The sequence below is a fragment of the Pagrus pagrus genome, assembly GCF_965226575.1.
Source record: "Pagrus pagrus genome assembly, chromosome: 19".
NCBI classification, from domain to species: Eukaryota; Metazoa; Chordata; class Actinopteri; order Spariformes; family Sparidae; genus Pagrus; species Pagrus pagrus.
Window position 1 is genome coordinate 2193405 of NC_140203.1, and position 21454 is coordinate 2214858.

Sequence of the window (21454 nt, forward strand, 5' to 3'; positions counted from 1 at the left end):
CATTGAATGCTTAAATGTAAATGTTCCACTTCCAGCTTCTACTGACTGGACTTGTGAAGAGAATGTAAACGTGTATAGTTACATATTTTGCATACATGCACTCCTGAGAGCTTAATTACACTAGTAATTGCACACTGAGTGCATGTATGCATGTGCATGGATATGCAATACAAGTCAACATGTGTTGCATTATTTTTGGGAACCAAAAATATTCACAAAATAAAAATGAATGCCTAGAATAAACAAGAGAAACACTAAATTTGAGTAGTTTAATTTCTAAAATGAAGCTTATTGGGACAAAAAAGGTTTAAATTAAATGAAATTATTTTGAAAATGAGAGAAAAGAAATAAAATAGTTATTCCAGGGCTGGATGCTAACACTAGCATAACAATGATGTGAAAAGAGCTTAAACTGTAAATAAAAAATTTAACTTAATTTCTTTATCTGCGACAATGAATCCACATTGAATACTTAAATATAAAGTATTAGTGTTTAACTTCTTCCAGCTTCTCCTCACTGTTTAAGTTTTGGGAGATTTATTATCAGAAAAAGTATCGCTAGCATCGTTAGCATAGCTGTAGCATGCTAGCAGGAGCAGCGGTGTCGACGTCCCCCGGAAGCTGTTCTTCTTCGTGGGAGGAGAAGGTTGTTGCTTAGTGCCACGTTGATGGAGCCCAGTGGGGACGTGGAAATCTGTCTTGAGTCGGCAGCCGGGACCCGGTCGCCTCTTCTTCTGTTTTTACAGCCGTTAATCCTCAAAGCAGAAGCGAAACGGGGAACTTGAGCGGGCGGAGGCAGTTTGTGTTTGTCGCCAGCAGTTTTATGTGTGTTCACGTGAGAAGGAGAAAAGAAAAGGAAGGTGAGTGAAGTAATAAGATATCTGTGTGTGTGTGTGTGTGTGTGTGTGAGAGGGTTTCTATGAGTGTAACTGTCTCCACTCTGTTACACTGTCCCTGCACAGGCAGCTAGCAGGCTGCTAAACCCCTGTAGCTCCGGGACATGCTGTACTATGTCCCGGTATGCGCGTACAAGAAGTGACAACAAACTGCAGCTCGCTTTCTGCCTTTTCTGCTCCCATTTCTCCTCCTGCTGAGGCTCCTCGCTGTCTCCACAGTGTGGGGTTTAACTGGCCAGTCAGCTGTTAGCTTGCTGCTAGCTTGCACTGTACTTTTTTTTTTGTTGGCCAGTGTTCACCTTTGGATGTGAGAAGCTAGCCGAATGGTGGTTGGGTTTCTTGAGAGCCATTTGCGATGTCATCACTGCAAATCGGCTCAATAATGCAGCGCCGATGTGATAATTGGTGTCAGTGTAAGTAGGCCTTTGTGTGTAACTGTAACTAGTGTGTTTATTACAGTAGTGAGGCTGAATGGTGAGAATACAGAATGTGTAAGTGACAGTAAAACCTGGATTGGTTGTCTGTAAACCAGATACTCAACATTATCACCTCAGGTCTTGACTAATTAGCCTCCTCTTAGCACGAGTCTATTAAATAAATGAAACATTTACTCTGTTAACAGTTTCTTAAATGCACCTAGATTAAACTAATGCAGTCTAACACAACTTCCCTTTAATGAACCTGTTTTAAAGGAGCATTATGTAGTTTTTGGGGAAGCAAAGTTCATCAGAAGAGAAAGATTTTCATTGTCTAAACAAACTAAATAAACAAACTCTCTTTGTTTTCATAACTGAATAAACAAACTGACCTTAAAGGACAACACAATTAATACTGTTTTACTTTGTTTATATGTGGCGGACCCTGCCAGCAGCATTAACAGCTTTGTTAATTCACTTATGAAACAAATAAATATTTCTGAGTTTGTATTATTGCCTCATTATTATTGTAAATATTAAAATGAGTTTGAATTTCTTCTCCAAAACTACATATTGCCCCTTTAAAAGAGGTGTACGGTCATGTTGTAGGATGCCGTGTGTGGTGCTGTTGAACTGTATACGTGTTTCTGCTATTTGAACACCGACAAGGTGGGAATGAAACCGGGCCGGTGGACGTTACTGCAGGTTTATTGGCCTCATGTAGCTGCTTAACATTCAGACATGGTCGACTCTGTAAGAAGAACGCCAGCTCACCAGTTTGTCAATATTTCCAGATCAAAGCAGGAGAAAAATTACGGGTCTAGGGAATTTGTATGAAGTTAAATGTCTTTGCTGTGATATTCGGTCAGGACAGTTTAAATATATAAACGTTTGACATCTCCCAAGTCTACTCCAGAACTGTTCTGCTTACTGGCAGTTTATGGACAGTAAAACTATGACATTATGCAGTGTGTGTGTGTGTGTGTGTGTGTGTGTGTGTGTTAAAGAGTAAGACTCTTTAAAACTAATACATAATTCCTGCATTTTGCAATTGACTGATTGTCTTGCACTGTATCGATTGTCGCTGTATCGTGATTCTATCGTTATTGTGGGCAACATATTGTCAAATAAATATGGCAAAAAACATCATATTGTAATTATGTTGACAGATAATGTGATGGCGATATGATTTAAATTAGTGGTAGTGATCATTTTTGCATCATAATTTTAATTCTTACTGAAAAACCTATTAAAATCCTGATAAACAAACATGTTTTCTTATCGATTTGTAGACCAGGACATCTCTGCAGCACTGCAGTAACTCATTAAAGTAATTTAATCACAAATATTCTCATCGAAACATCGCAGCTTCTGCTATTTGGTTATCACACTACTCGTACTCTGATCTCGATAATATTTTGATCGATTGTGCAGCCTGAATGCAAATTTAGGATTTGTTGACCAAACTGGCTGCGAAAAGATCCAAATCAGTGATGCAAGTCCTCGTCGGCACTAAAAATCAGTGCATAAAAAACGTTTTCATGTCACCGCTCTGCTGCCGTGGCTCATCAGGGAATGTGAAGAGAGTTTCATACTGATTACATGCATTCTGTACAAATCACATTAGGAAGTGATCTTTTCACAGCGAGTGCGGACAGACAGATAACTGAATGTGCCAGCTCAGCAACATCATCTGTTTTTTTTTTTATTCATACCGTCAGAGCTAAAAGACACCAAACGCTGCATGTACGCTCTGTTATCTGTGGTTGATTCCTGCAGAAGCCACATGGAGAGAAAAGAAAACAAAATTATATTGTACCGTAACCACCCTGTAGTCATTTCTGCATGTTCCTCCGTTATTTCTCCAGGATGAAACTCAAAGAGATCAACCGCACGGCCATCCAGAGCTGGAGTCCTGCGCAGCACCACCCCATCTACCTTGCGACAGGTACGAGCATGCAGCGAGCGGCCGGCACACGCCTGCAGCTGCTGAGATATCTGGAGTTCTGACAGGACGTTATATCATTTATGTCGTGTCACTTAGACTAATGAGAGTCAGAGAGCATGCACCTCACTTGTTTGCCTTTTTTGAACTGGAGAAACTGCCTTCTGTCTGATCGGGCTCCTCGGAGGTTTTCTCAAGTGTAATTTTTTAGACGTTTGATAGATGCAAGCTCTTGTGACCCGGCAGCATCATGTATAATGTGACACAACATGCCCCAAAGCTTCCGGTCCTCTCTGTCTGCAGGAACATCAGCCCAGCAGCTGGATGCCTCCTTCAGCACCAATGCCTCCCTGGAGTTTTTCCAGCTGGACTTGACTGAACCGTCTCTGGACATGAAGTCATGTGGCAGCTTCTCCTCCTCTCACAGGCACTGAAAGCTGCACTTATGTTGTCATGGATCGTTTTTCCTTTGAGTGCAGCTGTTCACTAAACACCTCTCTCCCTCCACAGATACCACAAACTGGTCTGGGGTCCGTACGGAATGGACAGCGGCGCTCACCCGTCCGGCGTTCTCGTCGCAGGAAGCGAGAACGGCAACGTCATCTTGTACGACCCCGCAAAGATCATGGCCGGAGAGAGCGATGTGGTCATTGCTGAGAGCGAGAAGCACACAGGGCCAGTGAGAGCTCTCGACGTCAACCCGTTCCAGGTATGATCCAGTTAAAGGAACAGTTCACCTGGAAATGAAGATTCAGTCATTATCTAATCGCCCTCAGGCTGATGGAAAGTTTCACAAAGCAAACTAGCTCTGCAGCATTCTCATCCGGGGACCAAATGTGAAAAAAACAAAACATAAAATGGCCCCATCCAGCTCGTCCAACATAATCAAGTCTCCAGAAGCTCAGAGACCCCAGAATGGTTTGAAAAGACGGTTACTTACACCCTACAATCTTCACTGTAGCTGCTAAACTAAAAGCGTCAGCTCAGACCTGTCTGATGTGGGTGCATGAGCTCGAGTGTATGAGCCCATTATATATTTTAAAACAAGTCTCCAGCAGCTTTAGATGTTTAGCAGAATGCTGCAACTCTGTTTTACTGTGAAGCTTCAGCAATGTTTTGTGGACTTGTGACTTTATATCAGCATGGAGGGAGGAGATGATGACTGGATTTTCAGGTTTTGGGTGAACTGTTCCTTTAACTCCAGTGTCAGTCTCTGCATTTGTTTCAGACAACGTTAAATTCACTGATTTTGTATTTCGTCCTCTGCTGCAGACAAACCTGGTTGCATCAGGTGGGAATGAGTCTGAGATCTACATCTGGGACATGAATAACTTTGGCTCTCCGATGGCACCAGGACCAAAAACTCAGGTATTTATTTTTACTCTATTTACCACATTTTACATGTATTTTCTACCTTGAAATAAAATATAAACGTCTTCTTCTGCGTTGTTTGGTTAATAGAATAAAACGTTGATCAAAAGTCCCAAAGATATTGAGTTTACTGTCGTAGAGGAGGAAAGGAACCAGGAAATATTCACATTAAAGAAGCTGGAAAAATCAAAGCGCTGTTGTTTTGTCTGAAAGCCTCAGGAGGACATCAGCTGTGTGTCGTGGAACAGACAGGTCCAACACATCCTGGCCTCTGCCAGCCCGAGTGGCCGGGCCTCAGTGTGGGACCTCCGCAAGAACGACCTCATCATTAAAGTCAGCGACCACAGCAACAGAGTACGTCCTTCCTCCTGCACTCGCACCAAGTCTTACTCCTCCTGTGCTGTTGAACCTCCTCAGGATTGTGTGGTGCTGTCCGCTCGACTGAATCCGTTTCCGATTGTGTGTTTTTCAGATGCATTGCTCGGGGCTGGCCTGGAACCCAGAAGTGGCCACTCAGCTGGTCTTGGCCTCGGAGGACGACCGGCTGCCGGTCATCCAGATGTGGGACTTACGTTTTGCTACATCTCCTCTGAAGATTTTAGAGAATCACACCCGGTAAACACACCTGTTCAAAAGCAGCGAGAAGCTTTCCTCTGCAGGCTTAAAGGATAAGACTGGTGATGATTTAGAGTTTTCTTACTTTCAACAAATCTCAGAAAAAGACCAAATTAATTGATCCTAAAGTCAAAAAACAAACGGTGCACCAGCTCCCCTGTTCTGCCAGGTAAAATGACTGTTTTTATGAATGTAGTCTGGTGGATAAAAGAGAGCACAGATGGATAAAACGGCTTCAGTTCCCTCGTCGGTAAATCCCACAAATACAGTCGTCCATTGTCACATTGTCTTTACAGTGTAGTCTGACAAACATTAACGATAAACAGGTTCGCTATTCTTATGAGTTGTGACGTCCGTCTTGCACAACATGATTATTCGATGCCTTCATTTGTGGCGTGAAAGCTCAGAAAAATTATTAATTGGATTTGTTGACAATAGCAGCCTCATCCCTTAAAATTCACGTGATTATTTAAGTCATAACTGAACTGTTTTTTATGCACAGAGGTGTCCTGGCCATCGCCTGGAGCTTGGCTGATCCCGAGCTGCTCCTGAGCTGTGGGAAGGACAGCAGGATCCTGTGCTGGAATCCGAACACAGGAGAGGTAAAAAAATAAATGACAATAAATGTCAGTCATACGCAGGTTACACAACTAACGTAGATGAAAGTCAGTGTTTCTTCTGTCTCTCTGATGTCAGTAAATCCTCTGCTTGTGTCTCCAGGTGTTGTACGAGTTGCCCACCAGCAGTCAGTGGTGCTTTGACATCCAGTGGTGCCCGAGGAACCCCGCGGTGCTGTCGGCTGCAGGCTTCGACGGACACATCGACATCTACTCCATCATGGGAGGCAGCAGCCAGGCGCAGAGCCAGCGACACGCCGACCAGGTGAGATCAAATATCCTGAGACAGGAAAAGAGACCGGAGCACACTGATTTATCACCTTTGATGTCTAACTCGACTGTCTTTACAGATTAGTAACTCGTTTGGGAACATGGATCCTTTTGGGACGGGACAGACTTTGCCCCCGCTGCAGCTGCCCCAGACGACTGCCCCTCCAGCCACAGTCACTCCGCTGAAGAAGCCCCCGAAGTGGATCCGCCGACCCGTCGGAGCCTCGTTCGCTGTGAGTCCCGTTCATTTAGTTCTCATGACTCTGAGGCTCGAGCGTCTTGTTTTACCATCTGAAACCTTCTTCTTGCTCTTGTTCAGTTCGGCGGGAAGCTGGTATCTCTGGAGAACACAAAGCCGAACCCTCAGCAGCCCACTGCGCACGTCGTTCACGTCAGCCAGGTCATTACAGAAACGGCCTTTCTGAAGCGCTCGGAGCAGCTGCAGGCGACTCTGAGCGCCGGAGGCTTCGTGGATTTCTGCCAGGAAAAGATCGACGTGGCTGCAAATGAGTTTGAAAAGACTCTGTGGTCCTTCCTCAAGGTTGGAAAGAAACATTTCCTAGAAACATTTGAATAAAACTTGAAATATTTGATTGTATTTTTTTAAGTTTTTGACTTTTTTTGTGTTTACAGGCTAATTTTGAAAGTGACGTCCGCAGCAAGTACCTGGAACTGCTGGGATACAACAAAGAGGAGCTAGCCTTAAAGGTGAGATGTCCTTTCTAGGCTCCTGCAGGCCTCACGAGACACTATAGATATATTTAATATTTTCTGTTTAATACTTTCATCAAGTGTCTTTCAGTGCATGTTGTCATAAACAATCCTTTTATTGTTTTCAGATTTCTGCAGCACTCGAGGAAAAACCTGCTGACCCTCCACAGGTACGTTCGTGCAGAGCAGTTAGTGTTAATGGTGCATTTTGAAGAAGTTTTGTTAAATTAACACATTTGAAGTCTTGTCAAAAGTTTGATGAGGAGATTGATACCACTCTGTGAACTATGGAACAGCTGGCATGGCTTTAACACCAGCTGAAACACGTTCATTATCTTATTTGTTGAATCAGAAACTGAAGGAATTATCCCCCGTAAACCTGTTCTTGACTTCCTGTAGTGGTGACGACGAGACTGAAGGCAAAAAAAAATCAAATCAAACATATTTAAGTCAGCTAGATTTAAGATTTTTATTTGGAGCCGCATGAAATTGTCCTCACTCATAGAAATCAGTTGCCTAAATACGCTAGATCTGTTTCATCAAGAATGAACCAGCCGACAAACCAACAAATATAAACATAACTTCCTCGCTAAAGAACAGAAACAAAATATTAAAAATACAGCATATTAATTTATTTACAGCTGATTTACATTATCTCTGTGCTCATTTGCAGCCGAGTATTCAATGATCCTCTCTGACTTTGACCTCATATCCTCCCTCAACATTCAGGTGGAGGTGCCTGCTCCTCCAGCCGTCCTGCAGCCTTTACCGGAGCTCAGCTTCCTGCCTCCTGCTGACACTCCCGAGGCAGCGTTCGACCTGATCGCTGCTGCAAACCCTCAACCAGAAGCCACACTGGAACTAGACTCCACTCCTGAGGCAGCGTTCGACCTGATTGCTGCTGCAAACCCTCAACCAGAAGCCACACTGGAACTAGACTCCACTCCTGAGGCAGCGTTCGACATGATCGCTGCTGCAAACCTTCAGCCAGACGCTGCACCAGAACTCGACTCCATTCTAGACCCAGAGCCCGAAGAGCCAGCAGCAGCAGCAGCAGCAGATCCTGAGGACGCTGCGACCGACGAACTGGAAGAAAATGTGGACTCACTTCTCCCAGAGGAAGAGGAGATCCCTTTGGAGGAGGTACATCGTCATTGCTGCACATGTTCATAGTCTTCTAGCTCAGTTACCTTCAGAAACACGGCTGAACTTGTTTCCTCTGATGTATGTGCTGCTAAACACCGGTGCTTCTGTGTATTGTGTATTGCACAGCCACTCTTTGTTTTCAGTCGGCTGTTGCGAACTAGACAATTTAAAAACAATATTCACAAGGAGTAACAGATAACGATAATATGGTACAAGAAAATAATGTGGTGACTTCGTTTCAGTCAGAACAACATAGATTTTTTTTCTTCTGGAGTGAGCAGTGAGTGTTGAGGGGGGAAATCAGTGGGTGAATGAACTCAGCGCTCCCCTCCACTCACATGCTCTGTCACCAGGTGTCTGCACAGTCAAGATAAGAGGAACTTTTTACAGAACTTTTTAAAATGATTTATTAATAAGTCAGGATCTTGCAACACATGTGGGAAGGAGAAGAGTAAACTGAAGACATGACGGATGTTTCTGTGGTGTTTCAGGAGACAGCGGCGTCAGTGGAGGAGGAGCCCAGTCCTGCTGAGACTTTAGCTCCAGTTGAGGAGCCCACCGAGGCTCCAGAACCAGAATTAGAACTAGCTCCATCTCCGGCTCCGGCTCTGGTTCCGTCTCCTTCTCCCGCTCTTGTTCCATCTCCAGCTCCAGCTAACGCAGGAGGAGTCAGCCTCAGCATCAGTCAAGGTACCAACGCTCTGAACCTTCAGTGACAGAGGGAGAGCTAACTGTGGTTGTCGTGTTTGGTTCTAGTAAAATGCTTTCTGTGTTCTGCTCAGATGTGGACGGGCTGATCACTCAGGCCCTGCTGACCGGAGACTTTGAGGGAGCTGTGGAGCTCTGTCTCCATGACAACCGAATGGCAGACAGCATCATCCTGGCCATCGCAGGAGGGTCCGAGCTCTTGGAGAAAACCCAGAAGAAGTATTTCACCAAAACTCACAGCAAGATCACCAAGGTGACGACAACAAGGAGAAGTTAACGAGGAGAGTTAATGAATTAAAAGTGTATTACTGACGATGTAACTGCGTGTTTGTCGTGCAGCTGATCAGCGCCGTGGTGATGAAAGACTGGCATGACATCCTGAAGACGTGCGAGCTGCAGAACTGGAAGGAGGCGCTGGCTGCCGTCATGACCTACGCTCAGCCTGAGGAGTTCTCCTCCCTCTGTGGTCAGTTTAACGGAAAAGTTCAACCAAAAATAAGAATCCAGTCATCGTCTCCTCCCCCTCCCGTACTGATGGACATAAACACTTCTGGAGCTTCACCGCAAAGTGCTGGAGAAAAAAAACAAAACTAAAATGGTGTAATCCACGTCTCTGAGAGCTCCGAGAGCCCAAACTGATTTGGAAACACATTATTTACACCCTCAACGTGCGTGCTAACATTTTTAGCTCGCAGCTCAGAGAAGATTTCAGCTTTCACCTTTCTGTTTTTACTGCGAAGCTCCAGAAATGTTTTGTGGACGACGAGACTTCACCTGACTTTATATCATCAGGAGGGAGGAGATGATGACTGTTACACTGCTGCTGTCATTTCTTTCCTCTTCCATTGTTCCAGCTGACATGCCGGTTCTCTCAGTGTCTCCTGTCTCTTCTTTTATTACATTTCGTTGTCTCAGTCATGAATTTGTGCTCTATAATTGAACTTGTCTGCTCGTAGATCTCCTCGGGGACAGACTGGAGGCAGCAGAGGACGCCCAGCTGCAGGCACAGGCCTGTCTGTGTTACATCTGTGCTGGAAATGTGGAGAAACTGGTGTCTTGCTGGACCAGAGCGCAGGACGGACTGTGTCCACTGTCTCTCCAGGTAGGTTTACATTAGAGCTGTTCACGTGTAATTTATTAAATTGACTCCAGCTTTGTATCTGAAACCTGCAACCTACTGATATCTTTGGACACTTGGGGGCAGCATCTCAGTCCACCGGATGAATTTAAATCCAGTTTTTTCCCTCTTTAAACTCTGTATGAACACAGTGAGCAGCTAGTGAGCACAATTTAGGAGTTTATAGAGACAAGAACAAAAATCAGAGTGATTATTGAGCTTTAATTCATCGGGTTGTTCGAAACATGTCTCTAAATGTAAACTGTGGTTGCTCCACGTCTGCTGGATGTTTAAATGGACGTCTGTTTGCTTAATTCATAGTAGTAAACTGAAGGATCTTAAATAGGAAGAACAGAAGGCAGAAGATGTGGTCAGATTTTGTGTTTTCAGCTTGTCTCTCTTTTTTTTGTCGTGCTAATGCTTTGTGTCTCCGTCCCTCAGGACCTGGTGGAGAAGGTGGTGGTGCTGCGGCGTGCCGTGGAGCAGACTCAGCGCTCTGGTCCGGCTGCTATCGGCATCCTGCTGGCTGAGAAGATGAGCCAGTACGCCAACCTGCTGGCCTCCCAGGGCAGCCTGTCCACTGCCATCACCTACCTGCCTGACAACACCAACCAGGTGTGTAACTCAGTCTGTGTCCAGTTCCTCCTCAGCTCTCAGGAATAACAACGTTTTTGCTAATAAAGTCTTGAGTGAACATCTGTTCATATCTGTCACTGTAGTTTCACAAGCTGTCACATAACCACAGTTTCTTTGATGCATCACATCTCCGCGAGTATTACAACACACTGACCCAAGTTCCCCTCTCTCGTTTGGACCTGACAGGTTGCCGTGCAGCAGCTTCGGGAGCGTCTCCGTCGGGCTCTGGGGCAGCAGCCGGAGGCTCCAGCAGCTCCGGTACAAACCCAGAGAGCTCGGCCTCATCAGCCTGCCCCGACTCAGGCCGCTCCCCGTCATCCATTCACCCCGATCCAGCCCGTCATGGTGCCTCAGCCCCCTGCAGCAGCTCCAGCACCCATACCTACACCCGCTGCCTCGGCACCAGCACAGCCGCAGTATTACCAGCCAGTAGGTTCCAGCATTACATCACACGTATTACATCACCGTTCCTCAGTTTGACATGATGTTAGTCGTGAACCTGAGTCTGTGCAAAACCTGTTTATCGTCAGGATGCACGCAGGTTTAGGTCTGAGGTTATATTAACCCTGAGGGCAGACTGGTCTTCTTCCTGCTCTTCCTCTAAAACCCGACAACATCTCCAGGTCACACACGAGGGAGAGGTTTTGATAGATGATGTCCGGTCCCTGAAATACTCAAATCTCTTATGAAACCTGTTTATCTCTCACTGAAAAGGTTTGATAAGAGACTGTTTCTGTCTTGTTTCTGAAGGCGATTAGACGCCTTGACTTTGAGTTCTTTCACAAATGTTGAAACCTGATTAGATCTGATAGGTGGATCATACACTGGATGATAGTTTGATAAAACGCTGTCAGACTCACACACGACTAACAAGCTGATGAGGATCTCATTGCTGTTGTGTTGTCGACATTTCAACGACTGGATTTCCATTCTCACCAGGGTTTAAATCACACGCTCATTCCTAAATGAACTCATGAAACATTAATAAGAAATGTGCGTCTGTAGAAGAGGCTGGAGATCTACGGAGGCCTGATACTGACAACATTAAAAAGACATAAGGACATAAATAAATGTCTCAATAAATACATTTATTTAAAATAAATGTAGACATTAATTGATTTACAGAATGTGACATAAATTGACATTTCTGCTTTTCAGTTTGCTTCTGTTGTTATCTGACGTTTTATTAATTCCCGTTTATTAGCTTTCCATTTTTTTTAAAACTATTTTTATTATTTCTTTATTCTTTTCACTTTGCCTTTTGCAAGATAATACGTAAATGAATACACAGATGAATATTTGAAAATGAATAAATGAATAAAGACGATGGTAAAGCTAACGGAAAAGTAAATAAATAGGAGAATTAATTTTAAAAAAGGTAAATAAATACAGAAGCAATTTAAAACAGAAAACTCAGTTTATGTCCCATTTTATAATTTAATCAATGCCTACATTTATCACTTAATGACATATTTATTGAGACACTATTTTCTTTATATTTATTTTGGCGGTTTCAGTCCTCCATAGTTCAACACCAGTTGGTGGCAGCAAAGTTTTCTCTGTGTAAAAACTGTATTTCTGGGGGTGTGTTTCTGTCATTTGAACCCTGGTTCTGGTCCAAAGTGTTGTTGTGTTGTTTGGTGTGTCCCCCCTCCTCCTCCCTCCTCCTCCCCCCATGCTGCGGCCATCATTAGTATGTGCCGTGTGTCTCTGTGTGCTTCAGGTGAGGGCTGCCTCCACTGTCACCTCCTGGAGTAACCAAACTCCCACAGCCCTCCCCACTGTCCCTCCTCCTCTTCAGGACCAGCAGGTACACTGACCGCCCACCTGGCCTCCACACACACACCTGTGCAGATGTTTGCAGATGTTCTCGCACGCAGACTTCCGCCTCCATGATTGCGAATAACTAAATATGATATCCTAAATCCAGCCTGGCTGCTGTGGTGCGTCCGTGGTAACCTGCCTTCACCCACAGCTACTCCACGTCCTGTGTCTCCCGTGATGCGTTCACTGTCTCTCAGTCTCTCATTAGTTCCTCCTGCGCCTCCTGTGATTTGCCTGCTTGTCACGACATGCATGTTGCTCCTTGTGAGCAAACATAATGAGACTGAGCTGAAGTCGTTACATAAATGTTGTCTTCCAACTCAAAGAAGAGCAGATTTGACCCGAGACTATTCTGCACCAAGCTTTGTTTTTACAGCGGGAAGAAAAAGTCTCCTAGAGATGTTCTGAGCCGACTGTAGCTTCAACGCTGAATCTGTCACCTCCCCCTTCTCACTCTGTTATTAGCAAAGATCAGCGTACAACACATCCAGGTAGCAGCTAGAGTATATTCCCAATATAAACCTAATAACTATAACAATATTATTAAAGGATCGGGACATCTCTGCTGGCTTCCTCTTCTGTCGCATCTCATCTTCCTCTTCCGTCTATCAGTGGACATTTCTTTGTCTTTTATTTTGAAATATGGTTTCCTGTGTGTCTTTGCAGGTGGAGCCGTCAAACCCCATGTACGGGATGCCTCCCGCCGGCTCAGCTGCCGCACCTCCACCCTCCTCCACCCCCGCGTACATGTTCTCCCATCAGTACCAGCGTAAGTGTTGAGCACATCCTACCTGAGGAGTTCGCTGCGTGTTACCAGGGTCTTTATCTTTAAGAAATCTTTGATATGGAGAGAAAAGCACAGGTACAGATGAAACTGTGAGGGTCATTGAGCAACTCGTCTCCTAAAAATAAAGTTTAATTCAACATATCTGCAATCTGTTCGCGCCCAATGCAAAAAGTTCATACTTAGATGTTTGTTATGATCATAATTAAACAACTTAAAGATGAGACAATAACAATATTTTACCAAAACCACCATCCCAACCATCTTTCCACCACCTGAACTAAATGTTTTGGGTCGCTTCCACACCTGCCAAAAAAACTCTGGTGATGAGTCACTAATTATTAGAATTAATTAATATTCTAGAGCCGCTTTCCACCAGCACTTTTGGCTGCGGCGAGTCAAAACGAGCTGCCGCGACTTGCTTTCCATCACCAGTTTTACTGCACCTGCTCCACAGTATGGCCAAGCCGGGCCAAGCCGGGCCCGCCGGGCTGCGGTGGCGTCTCGCATCTACCGCCGTCCCGTGACAAACACCCGTCTCCTCCCTGGAGTCAATACTGAACTCATGTCTGTGCAGGAAACACGTTGTTCAGCTCTCAGTACTTCTGTAGCTTCGAACTGAATCTCTTTAGTTTCTTCTGTCCTACAAGAGATTTTTCACATCTGTGAAAGTCGTCCGGGCTGTGATTATTTGTGTGAAAACTTTATTTGTAGGAGACAGGGTTGCAGATGACACACGGACACACAGTCCTTCTTCTCTCCTCTCTGATCAAACATTTCCTTTTAGAAATGTTTGACTCTCTAACATCTGATCTCGTCTTCGTCCTCACTAACAGAGGATGAGAAAGTCTCACAACTCGTTCTGAATGTTTATCTCTTTGAGTCTTTTGAAACCTGCCAGCCGAACATGAAGCACGTTGCATGATACAGTCAGTATAACCAGCACCAGTTGTTCACTAACAGCGTCTTGTTTGTCCTGGGCGACTCCCAGCCTACCCCCAGGTCAGCCAGTACCCACCTGGAGCTGGTGGGGTGTCTATCTATCAGCCTCTTCAGTACTCCTCCTCTGCTGCTCCTCCTCATCCTCCTGCAGAGCCTCCTGGCTTCCTCTCTCAGTACACTCAGCCCGTCCCCTCTCAGCCTCCACCTCCGGTCTATCCCGGACAGCCTCCTATCAGCCAGTGCCTGCCCTCCTCTGCTTCCTCCCATCCTCCTTTCTTTCCGACCTCCTCCTCCTCCTCCTTCTGCGCTCCGCCGTCCTCCGGAGCATCTTTCCAGCATGGCGGTCCAGGATCTCCCGTGTCGTACATGCCTCCTCCTCCTCCTCCGAGCGGAGTCTCAGGTACACAGCTTGAGTCTGACCCCGGGCTGATCCCCGCCTCTCAGAGAACAGGTCTGCATGGCTCCGATCACACTCCTCTCAAACTACACCCACGTTTACAGTGTCGGTCTGACTCTCCGGGTGTGTTTTTCTTTCTTTACTCATGTGTCACATCAACAGTAGAAAGCAGCCGATCATAAACCTTCAGACTTCATCCAGAAGATGTTAAAATGTCTTTTAAAAAGTCTTAAATTAATTCAACACGTCGTCTTTCCCCGGAGCTGAGAACAGACGTTTCTGAGGAGTGACGCTTCTTCCTCATTAGCTCGTTCACCCGCTGTTGTGTTTTCAAAATTAACGTTAAATTGATTATAAACATTTACATTGCAGACGAAAGATGTCAGCCGTGTAGAAAGAGAAATACAGGACAGTTTACTGAAATAACAGGTTCTAGTCTCTTTAAGAAACGTTAATGTTTTTTAACTTCTTAAAATAAAAGACAGAATCAAATCTCACCGACAGTAGAAGCTTGATCATTTAATTAATCATTATAGACTTTAATTACAATCAATGTATTCATTGATAAATTCACAATAACTGTTTGATGAGCCTGAAGCAACATTAACATGTTCTTCTCTGAGAAATGTAAAAGAAAAGGCAACATTTTGTCAACTAAAGACTAATTCTTCACATTCTACCAGTGATTTCTGCTCTTTTCTGGAAAAGATGTAGTTTCAATAAATGGTTTATTATATGACCAACAAACAAAGAGTAAAATAGGACTTTTGCAGGAGCTGTAAAACCAAAAGAAGTTAAAATTTAGTTAAGAATTACATTTTTTTGAATATTATAATGCAATATATGTATAACTTAACACACGTTCCATCTGAACAGCGTGTGACAAACTTGTTAATCCATCATTTTAGTAATTAAATTAGAATTAAATCAATTAAATTAAATCAGCATTGAAATGATACATTTTAAAACTGAGAGTAATGATAATATTATTGAGAAGATAAAATTATAGCGAACAGATACACTCGACCTAAAGTCTCTTTGTCAGGACATTTTATTTATTTATTGACTTCATCAGCTGTCTGCACACAGGCGCTCCCACACCAGACCTCATAAGGAAATGTATATATTTAATTTTAAATAGTAAATGCGCCCTGTTATGTGGATTAAACCATTTATCTTTGGAACGGAGGGGAATGATAAATTACATCTGATCGTACTTTATTATATAAATCTTAAAAATAACAGGTAGAGGTCACGATTATAATTAAAACTAACTAAAGCTTTCTGAACTAAATTTGCACGGCTTTTATCCCAGTATTGATCTTTTAATTGATTATAAATCACATTATGTTGATTTAAAATAGAAGAGCTTTAAAGGAATAGTTCAACATTTTGGGAAATACACTCCTGCTGAGATTTAGATAAAAAGATTGATACCAAGCTCATGACTGTATACTTAATATGAGGCTGCGGCCAGTTAGCTTAGCTTAGCACAAAGGAATAGTGTCTATTTATTTATTGATTGATTGATTTAACAAGCATGATGTAACAAAATTGACTTGTGAGCTTCAGAAGTGCTGGTAGTGCTGGTGCTTTCCAACAGAGTCAAGGCAGCTTTTTGTCTCTTTATGCTAAGCTAATAGCTGTAGTTTCATATTACAGTACACTGAATAACTTTGGGTTGTGGGTAAAACAGGACATTTGAGGACGTCGTCTTGATCGACATTTTAGTTTTCTGACATTTTATAGACAAAACAACTAATCGATCACAATGAAAACAATCGTTAGTCGCAGCCTGAATCTTTTCATTCTTATGTTCACAGTTAACTCTGCACGCAAGTTAATAAGTGTGTTTCCCAAAATGTTGAACGTTTTTCTTGTGATCACAGCTTAGGCAAACAAATGAAATATATTCTGATACACTTTAAAACATGAAACCGATCGTCTCCCGGTGGTGTAATCAGGATGTTGTTGCTCCTGTAGGGCCTCAGAACGGCTGGAACGACCCTCCGGCTCTGAGCAGAGCGTCAAAGAAGAAGGTGAGTCTGCCGACTGAAGTCAAACGTTATAGAGATCAGTAACTCCTCCTCGTGACGGAGATGAAGATGTGTGAAATAAATTGTATTTATCATCGTTCAGCCGGTGCCACAGACCTACACCCCCCTTGCCCCAATCACCTCTCCCATCATGGCCCCGCTGGGCGCCGACCCTCAGGCCCAGCCGGTGCCCTCGGGGGCCCCTCAGGCCATGGTCCAGGGCCCGCACGGTGCCCAGGTCCCCTACTCGGGCATGCAGCAGCAGCAGCAGCAGTTCTCCCCTCCACCCATGAACCCTGCGATGCCCAAGACCAGCATGGAGGGAGCACCAGGAGCACCGACGGGAGATGTTATACAGGTACAGACTGTAGTTTCATCTTACATCCAGACAAAAAAAGTCTTTTCATGTGAAAATATTAGTTGAAGGAGGTTTTGTGTCCTTTGCTCGTTAAACAGTGATAATCTGGCCACAAAGTAAAGGTCTTTGCACACCAAGTCGTCTTTTTTTGTCCGACATTGCTTCACTTTTTAAAATATGTACGAGTTCGTGTTGTGTCAGTCGTGTTTACAAACTTTTGTCCGTCGTCATTTTTTTCTCATCAGGTTAAATTTTCTGTGTTTTCTGCGTCCAACATCTGGCGAAAGCTTCTCAGAATCATTTCACATTTCACATTTCCGACCCTGTTTAAAACCCTTTCAGCCTCTGCAGTCGATCCCCGCAGAGAAGATCATGAAGAAGCCCATCCCCGACGAGCACCAGGTCCTGAAGACCACCTTCGAGGGGCTCATTCAGAAGTGCTTGGCTGTAGCTACCGACCCTGTGAGTCTATCTGACGCAGACAACAGCTCAGTTCATCTTAACTTAACAAAGTGACGACTTGTAATCGGACTCTGTTTCATGTTTTCACAGCAAACTAAGAGGAAGCTCGATGATGCTAACAAACGTCTGGAGGCGCTGTACGACAAACTCAGAGAGCAGACGGTGAGTGTTGGTTTATAATAACACAAAGAAGAGGAAGACGATGGCTCCTAAATGTTTATGAAAGGAGACACAAAACTCAGTCTGACGAGTTGGATTTGGGATTAAGTTCCTTTCAAATTGTCTTAACTTTGGATTTGTGAAGTCTTAAATGTTGGTGCATGAAGCCAAAAGTCTTCCTGTTAAATAACTGTATATACTGAGAACGTTTCTCTGATTTCTCTGCTGCTCTTCTCTCCAGCTCTCTCCCGCCATTGTCGGAGGTCTACACAACATAGCCCAGAGCATAGAGTCCAGATCCTACACGGAGGGCCTCAACATCCACACCCACATAGTCAGCAGCAGCAACTTCAGCGAGACGTCAGCCTTCATGCCCGTACTCAAGGTGGTGCTGACACAAGCCAACAAACTGGGAGTGTGATCAGGCGGAAAAATCCCAAACTCCTCCGAGTCGTTGATCGGTGGACGGCGGCGAGGGACCGGTCAGGGGGTCGAGCTTGTTTCACAGGAAGCCGCATTTGACGAAGAATTATGAGATGTACGAAAATCCTGTTAAATTCTTCTACGTGCCATTCATGTTTTCTGACGCAACTCAAACACAAGCCATGCTATGAGTCGCACGCAGTGGTGAAAGTAAAATCTGAGCCCCGTGCAAACGAGTGCAACAAAGAAAGGGCTCCAGACTCCACCTTAAAGTACCAACAAGTCAAACTATACATTTGTTTTTAATGTAAACTTGAAGTGGATTCATGTTTGAGAATTTAATGAATATGCAACAATTGTATTGGAAAATCTCCAAACTGGTAATCAGAATATGAGGAAGACGCAGTTTCATCTTGTTGGATGTGGAAGTAAATGTGGAAGAATCTAATTTATAGAGCGGTGTTAATCAGCAGTGACAACAAAGACGGGACGAGAACCAGGAGATTCAGGAATTTTAAGGGCATTTGTCTCTGCTTGTGATGAGATTATCAAAATAAATGTAGTCAGTTATGAGGCTGATCTGACCCTGATATTAACGTCCATCCTGACTGATCCGATCAGAAGAGGACGGCGCTCAGTCTCAGTTCACACCTGCCGTTAAACATGAAGGACCAGCTGTGATCTGAGCTCACGTCTCCGCTCTATATGCAAATAAATATCACCGGGACAAAGGACATGATGTTTTTTACACAAAGAAAAAAAGAAGTTAATGCAGAACATTTGCTGAATTTTTAAGAAGGCCCAAATAATGAAGAATTTGTCAGAAACAGCGTTTCGCAAAGTTTATAAAGTTTCTCTTAACTCAACTATTAAAATTGTGCACTTTTTCAAGGGAGTCTGGTGACTTTGACCTCGGGTGACAACGAAGTAGCCTATATTGGTTACCGTTTACTGTATTGGTAGAAGTTGACATGTTTACCATGAATACAACGTCTTCTTTCATAAACTGAGTGTAAATGGTGAAATCAGTGTAAACAGTGTGTTCAAACAGCTGCTTAATGTTGGCAGGTAAGACTTTAGCACTTTGGACACAGAAGCAGACTCACCTTCTTCTTTGAAGCTGTGACAAATTGACAGTTTTGTTGAAACAAACAACTTCATGTTTTGCATTTAATGCTGAATGCACAAGAAGGTAAGAATGATTGAGAATTAGTTGCAGTCACTGAGCAAAGTTAGTTCAATTTCTCCTTACTCCTAATAATTCTTACAATTACACAAATTGTAAAGGGAGGCTGGTATATGAAGTGTGTCCTACCTGCCAACATTCAGCAGTTTAGCATTTACACTAAATATATGAGAGGAGACACCATTTTACACCAAACATAACCAATATAGGCTGCTTCTTTGTCGCCCCCTGTGGAGAAAGTTCCCAGACTCCCTTTAAAAAGTGCACAATTTAGTGAGTTGTTGAGTTAGGAGAAACTTTATGAATGTTGTGAAACTCTGCCTCCGACAAATCCTTAACTTTTTGGGCCTTCTTGTAAATTCGGCAAACGTGATGCATGAAGTTCGTGTCTGTAAGTCCCAGTGAGGGACGCGTTTATTTGCATACAGAGCAGCGACGTAAGTCCAATCAGAAGTGGTCACTCGAGACGCATGTTAATACCAGGTGTGAACTAACAGACTCAGATCTGTCCACTTGTGATCGAATCACTCAGGACGGATGTTGAGAGCGGCTCTGATGAGCCTCTAACAGAATAAAACCAGTCTTAATGAATTAGTTAATAATAGCGGCATGTTTTTTGCTCACAACTGCTTGATCATGCAAACAGCAATCATTTAAGAAATATAAGCTTGTTCATCTTTACAGTCTTTTAATGTTTGTGCACTACAGCGACGCTCAGATGCATTATAATCCATAAATATGTAGAATTTTACAGAATCGGGCTTTATTTTGATTTATAAATGCATCATCGCCTGCATGTATTTTGCAGTAGATCTGTGAATGAGGCTGCAGAGAAACAAAAGATTAAATAAGAATATGGATTAATTCAGTCTCCCTCATTAGCGTTTAAAGAAGCATTGATGCTCGGAGTTCAGTTTATTATAACGTGCCTGTTGTGACGTCTGATAGTTCTTTAAACAGTCTTTCTGCTTTTACTTTCACCACTGCTGTCACTACATACAACACATCGGACCAAGATAATATCAGTGTGTGGGATACGTCAATGCAGAGCAATGCAGTCCCATCTGTTGAGGACGTTTGATGTCGTTTATTTCTTTTTTTTTTATGTTTCCTTTTTCTGTTCAGTGTAATCACGAGGCTCCAGCAGAGTGCAATGGCCTTTTAAAATAAGAGACTGTGCTTTTATGAATTTTAAAGTATGCATGCTTAAACAAACGCTAACGGTCTTCTTTAACGGCATTTGGGGTTAATTATGCGCTAATTAATCAGACCTCAGAGGGAGAGTGGAAGGAGACTTGTACTTGATTTTCATTCCAGCAGCGATGATGATGATGATGATGATGATGATGATGATGAGGGCTGTAGTCAGAGCGGTCAACCTCAGTTTATGTTGTTAATAAAGAAAAACAAGTCTTTGTTTTAGATCGACTACATGCAATATTTTCAATAAATAGTATTTATTTACAATATGATGTTGTTGTTTTGATTCGAGTTGGACGATTGGTTGGATGCTCATGAAGAAACTGTTACTCCAACTATTATATCTGTTTTGTTTTTTTTCTGGAGGTAAATGTTGAATATTTTACTCTTCATGCTGCGTCAGAGCCGAAGTTATCAAATAAATGTAGTAATCTGCAAAGTAAATAAAGCGTACATCTTAGACTTAATTAATTTTATTGACAATAGAAAACCAAAAGGTTTATTAAGGAAAACATTTGTCTTGAGAAAGAACTCAATCTGTGACATTTGCCAAATTTACAAGAATAATTAAGTTCCTCCTCACTCAACAACTCACTAAATTGAGCGGTTTTATAAGGGAGTCTGGTGAAGTAGCGCTTATCGATCACTGTTTAGTGTATTTGTAAAATCTTACTGTTAATAAAGATGTTTTGATGGATTCTTCATTAGTTTTCAGGCTTCAGTTATATCATCTGTATTTTTTTCACATTTTCTTAGAGACAAATGTACTTTTTACTCTACTACATTTATTTGATAACTTTAGTTACTTTGCAGATTTAAATGCTGCATCAGAGCCAAAGTGGTACCTTTATAATTCATTTATTTTATCTGCATCAGATAGAAAAAAATAAAAGTTAATTCAAGAAAAGGTTTCTCCAAACTCAACAACAAAGAAAGAACTCAACGTATAAAATTTGCCTAATTTACAAAAAGGCCCAAATAATTAAGAAGTTGTCAGAGACGGCGTTTCAGAAAGTTTATAAAGTTCCTCCTTGAATCATTTTGTTACCTCATTCTGACTTAACACATTTATTCACATGAAGATCTTCCAGATTATTACTTTAATGTGGAATATTGGTGAAATTACCCTCTAAGCATATTTATTTATATTTATTTATATTTAATATCAGATATTATGTGTATCAGGTGACTTTCACTTTTTTACCTTTTTTCTCCAATTATGGCTTTTGGATACT

At 43.0% G+C, this 21454-nt stretch overlaps 1 protein-coding gene across 3 annotated transcripts; it reads left to right on the forward strand.

Annotated features, from left to right (window-relative positions):
* Positions 1 to 648: 648 nt before the first annotated feature.
* On the forward strand, positions 649 to 20923 carry sec31a (SEC31 homolog A, COPII coat complex component). 3 transcript variants are annotated; one of them, XM_084382980.1, is made up of 28 exons: positions 649 to 860; positions 3181 to 3260; positions 3561 to 3684; positions 3768 to 3966; positions 4530 to 4625; positions 4842 to 4982; positions 5101 to 5243; positions 5746 to 5845; positions 5964 to 6125; positions 6211 to 6363; positions 6450 to 6671; positions 6764 to 6838; positions 6970 to 7011; positions 7571 to 7984; positions 8479 to 8677; positions 8770 to 8948; positions 9035 to 9161; positions 9652 to 9797; positions 10254 to 10427; positions 10635 to 10877; positions 12172 to 12258; positions 12939 to 13041; positions 14048 to 14398; positions 16379 to 16434; positions 16535 to 16789; positions 17132 to 17251; positions 17342 to 17413; positions 17652 to 20923. In XM_084382980.1, the coding sequence occupies exons 2-28, from the start codon at positions 3182 to 3184 to the stop codon at positions 17829 to 17831; spliced, it is 4242 nt and encodes a 1413-aa protein (XP_084239106.1). In that variant the 5' UTR covers positions 649 to 860; position 3181; the 3' UTR covers positions 17832 to 20923. The 3 variants fall into 3 exon arrangements, with proteins under 3 accessions (XP_084239106.1, XP_084239108.1, XP_084239107.1); XM_084382982.1 differs by lacking the exon at positions 14048 to 14398; XM_084382981.1 differs by lacking the exon at positions 12172 to 12258.
* The last annotated feature ends 531 nt before the right edge of the window (positions 20924 to 21454 follow it).

Coding starts and splice junctions, on each gene's coding strand:
- sec31a (XM_084382980.1), top strand. CDS start 3,182: ATGAAACTCAAAGAGATCAACCGCACGGCCATCCAGAGCTGGAGTCCT. Junction 5,846..5,963: donor GGAATCCGAACACAGGAGAG/GTAAAAAAATAA, acceptor TTGTGTCTCCAG/GTGTTGTACGAGTTGCCCAC. Junction 8,949..9,034: donor CTCACAGCAAGATCACCAAG/GTGACGACAACA, acceptor TTTGTCGTGCAG/CTGATCAGCGCCGTGGTGAT.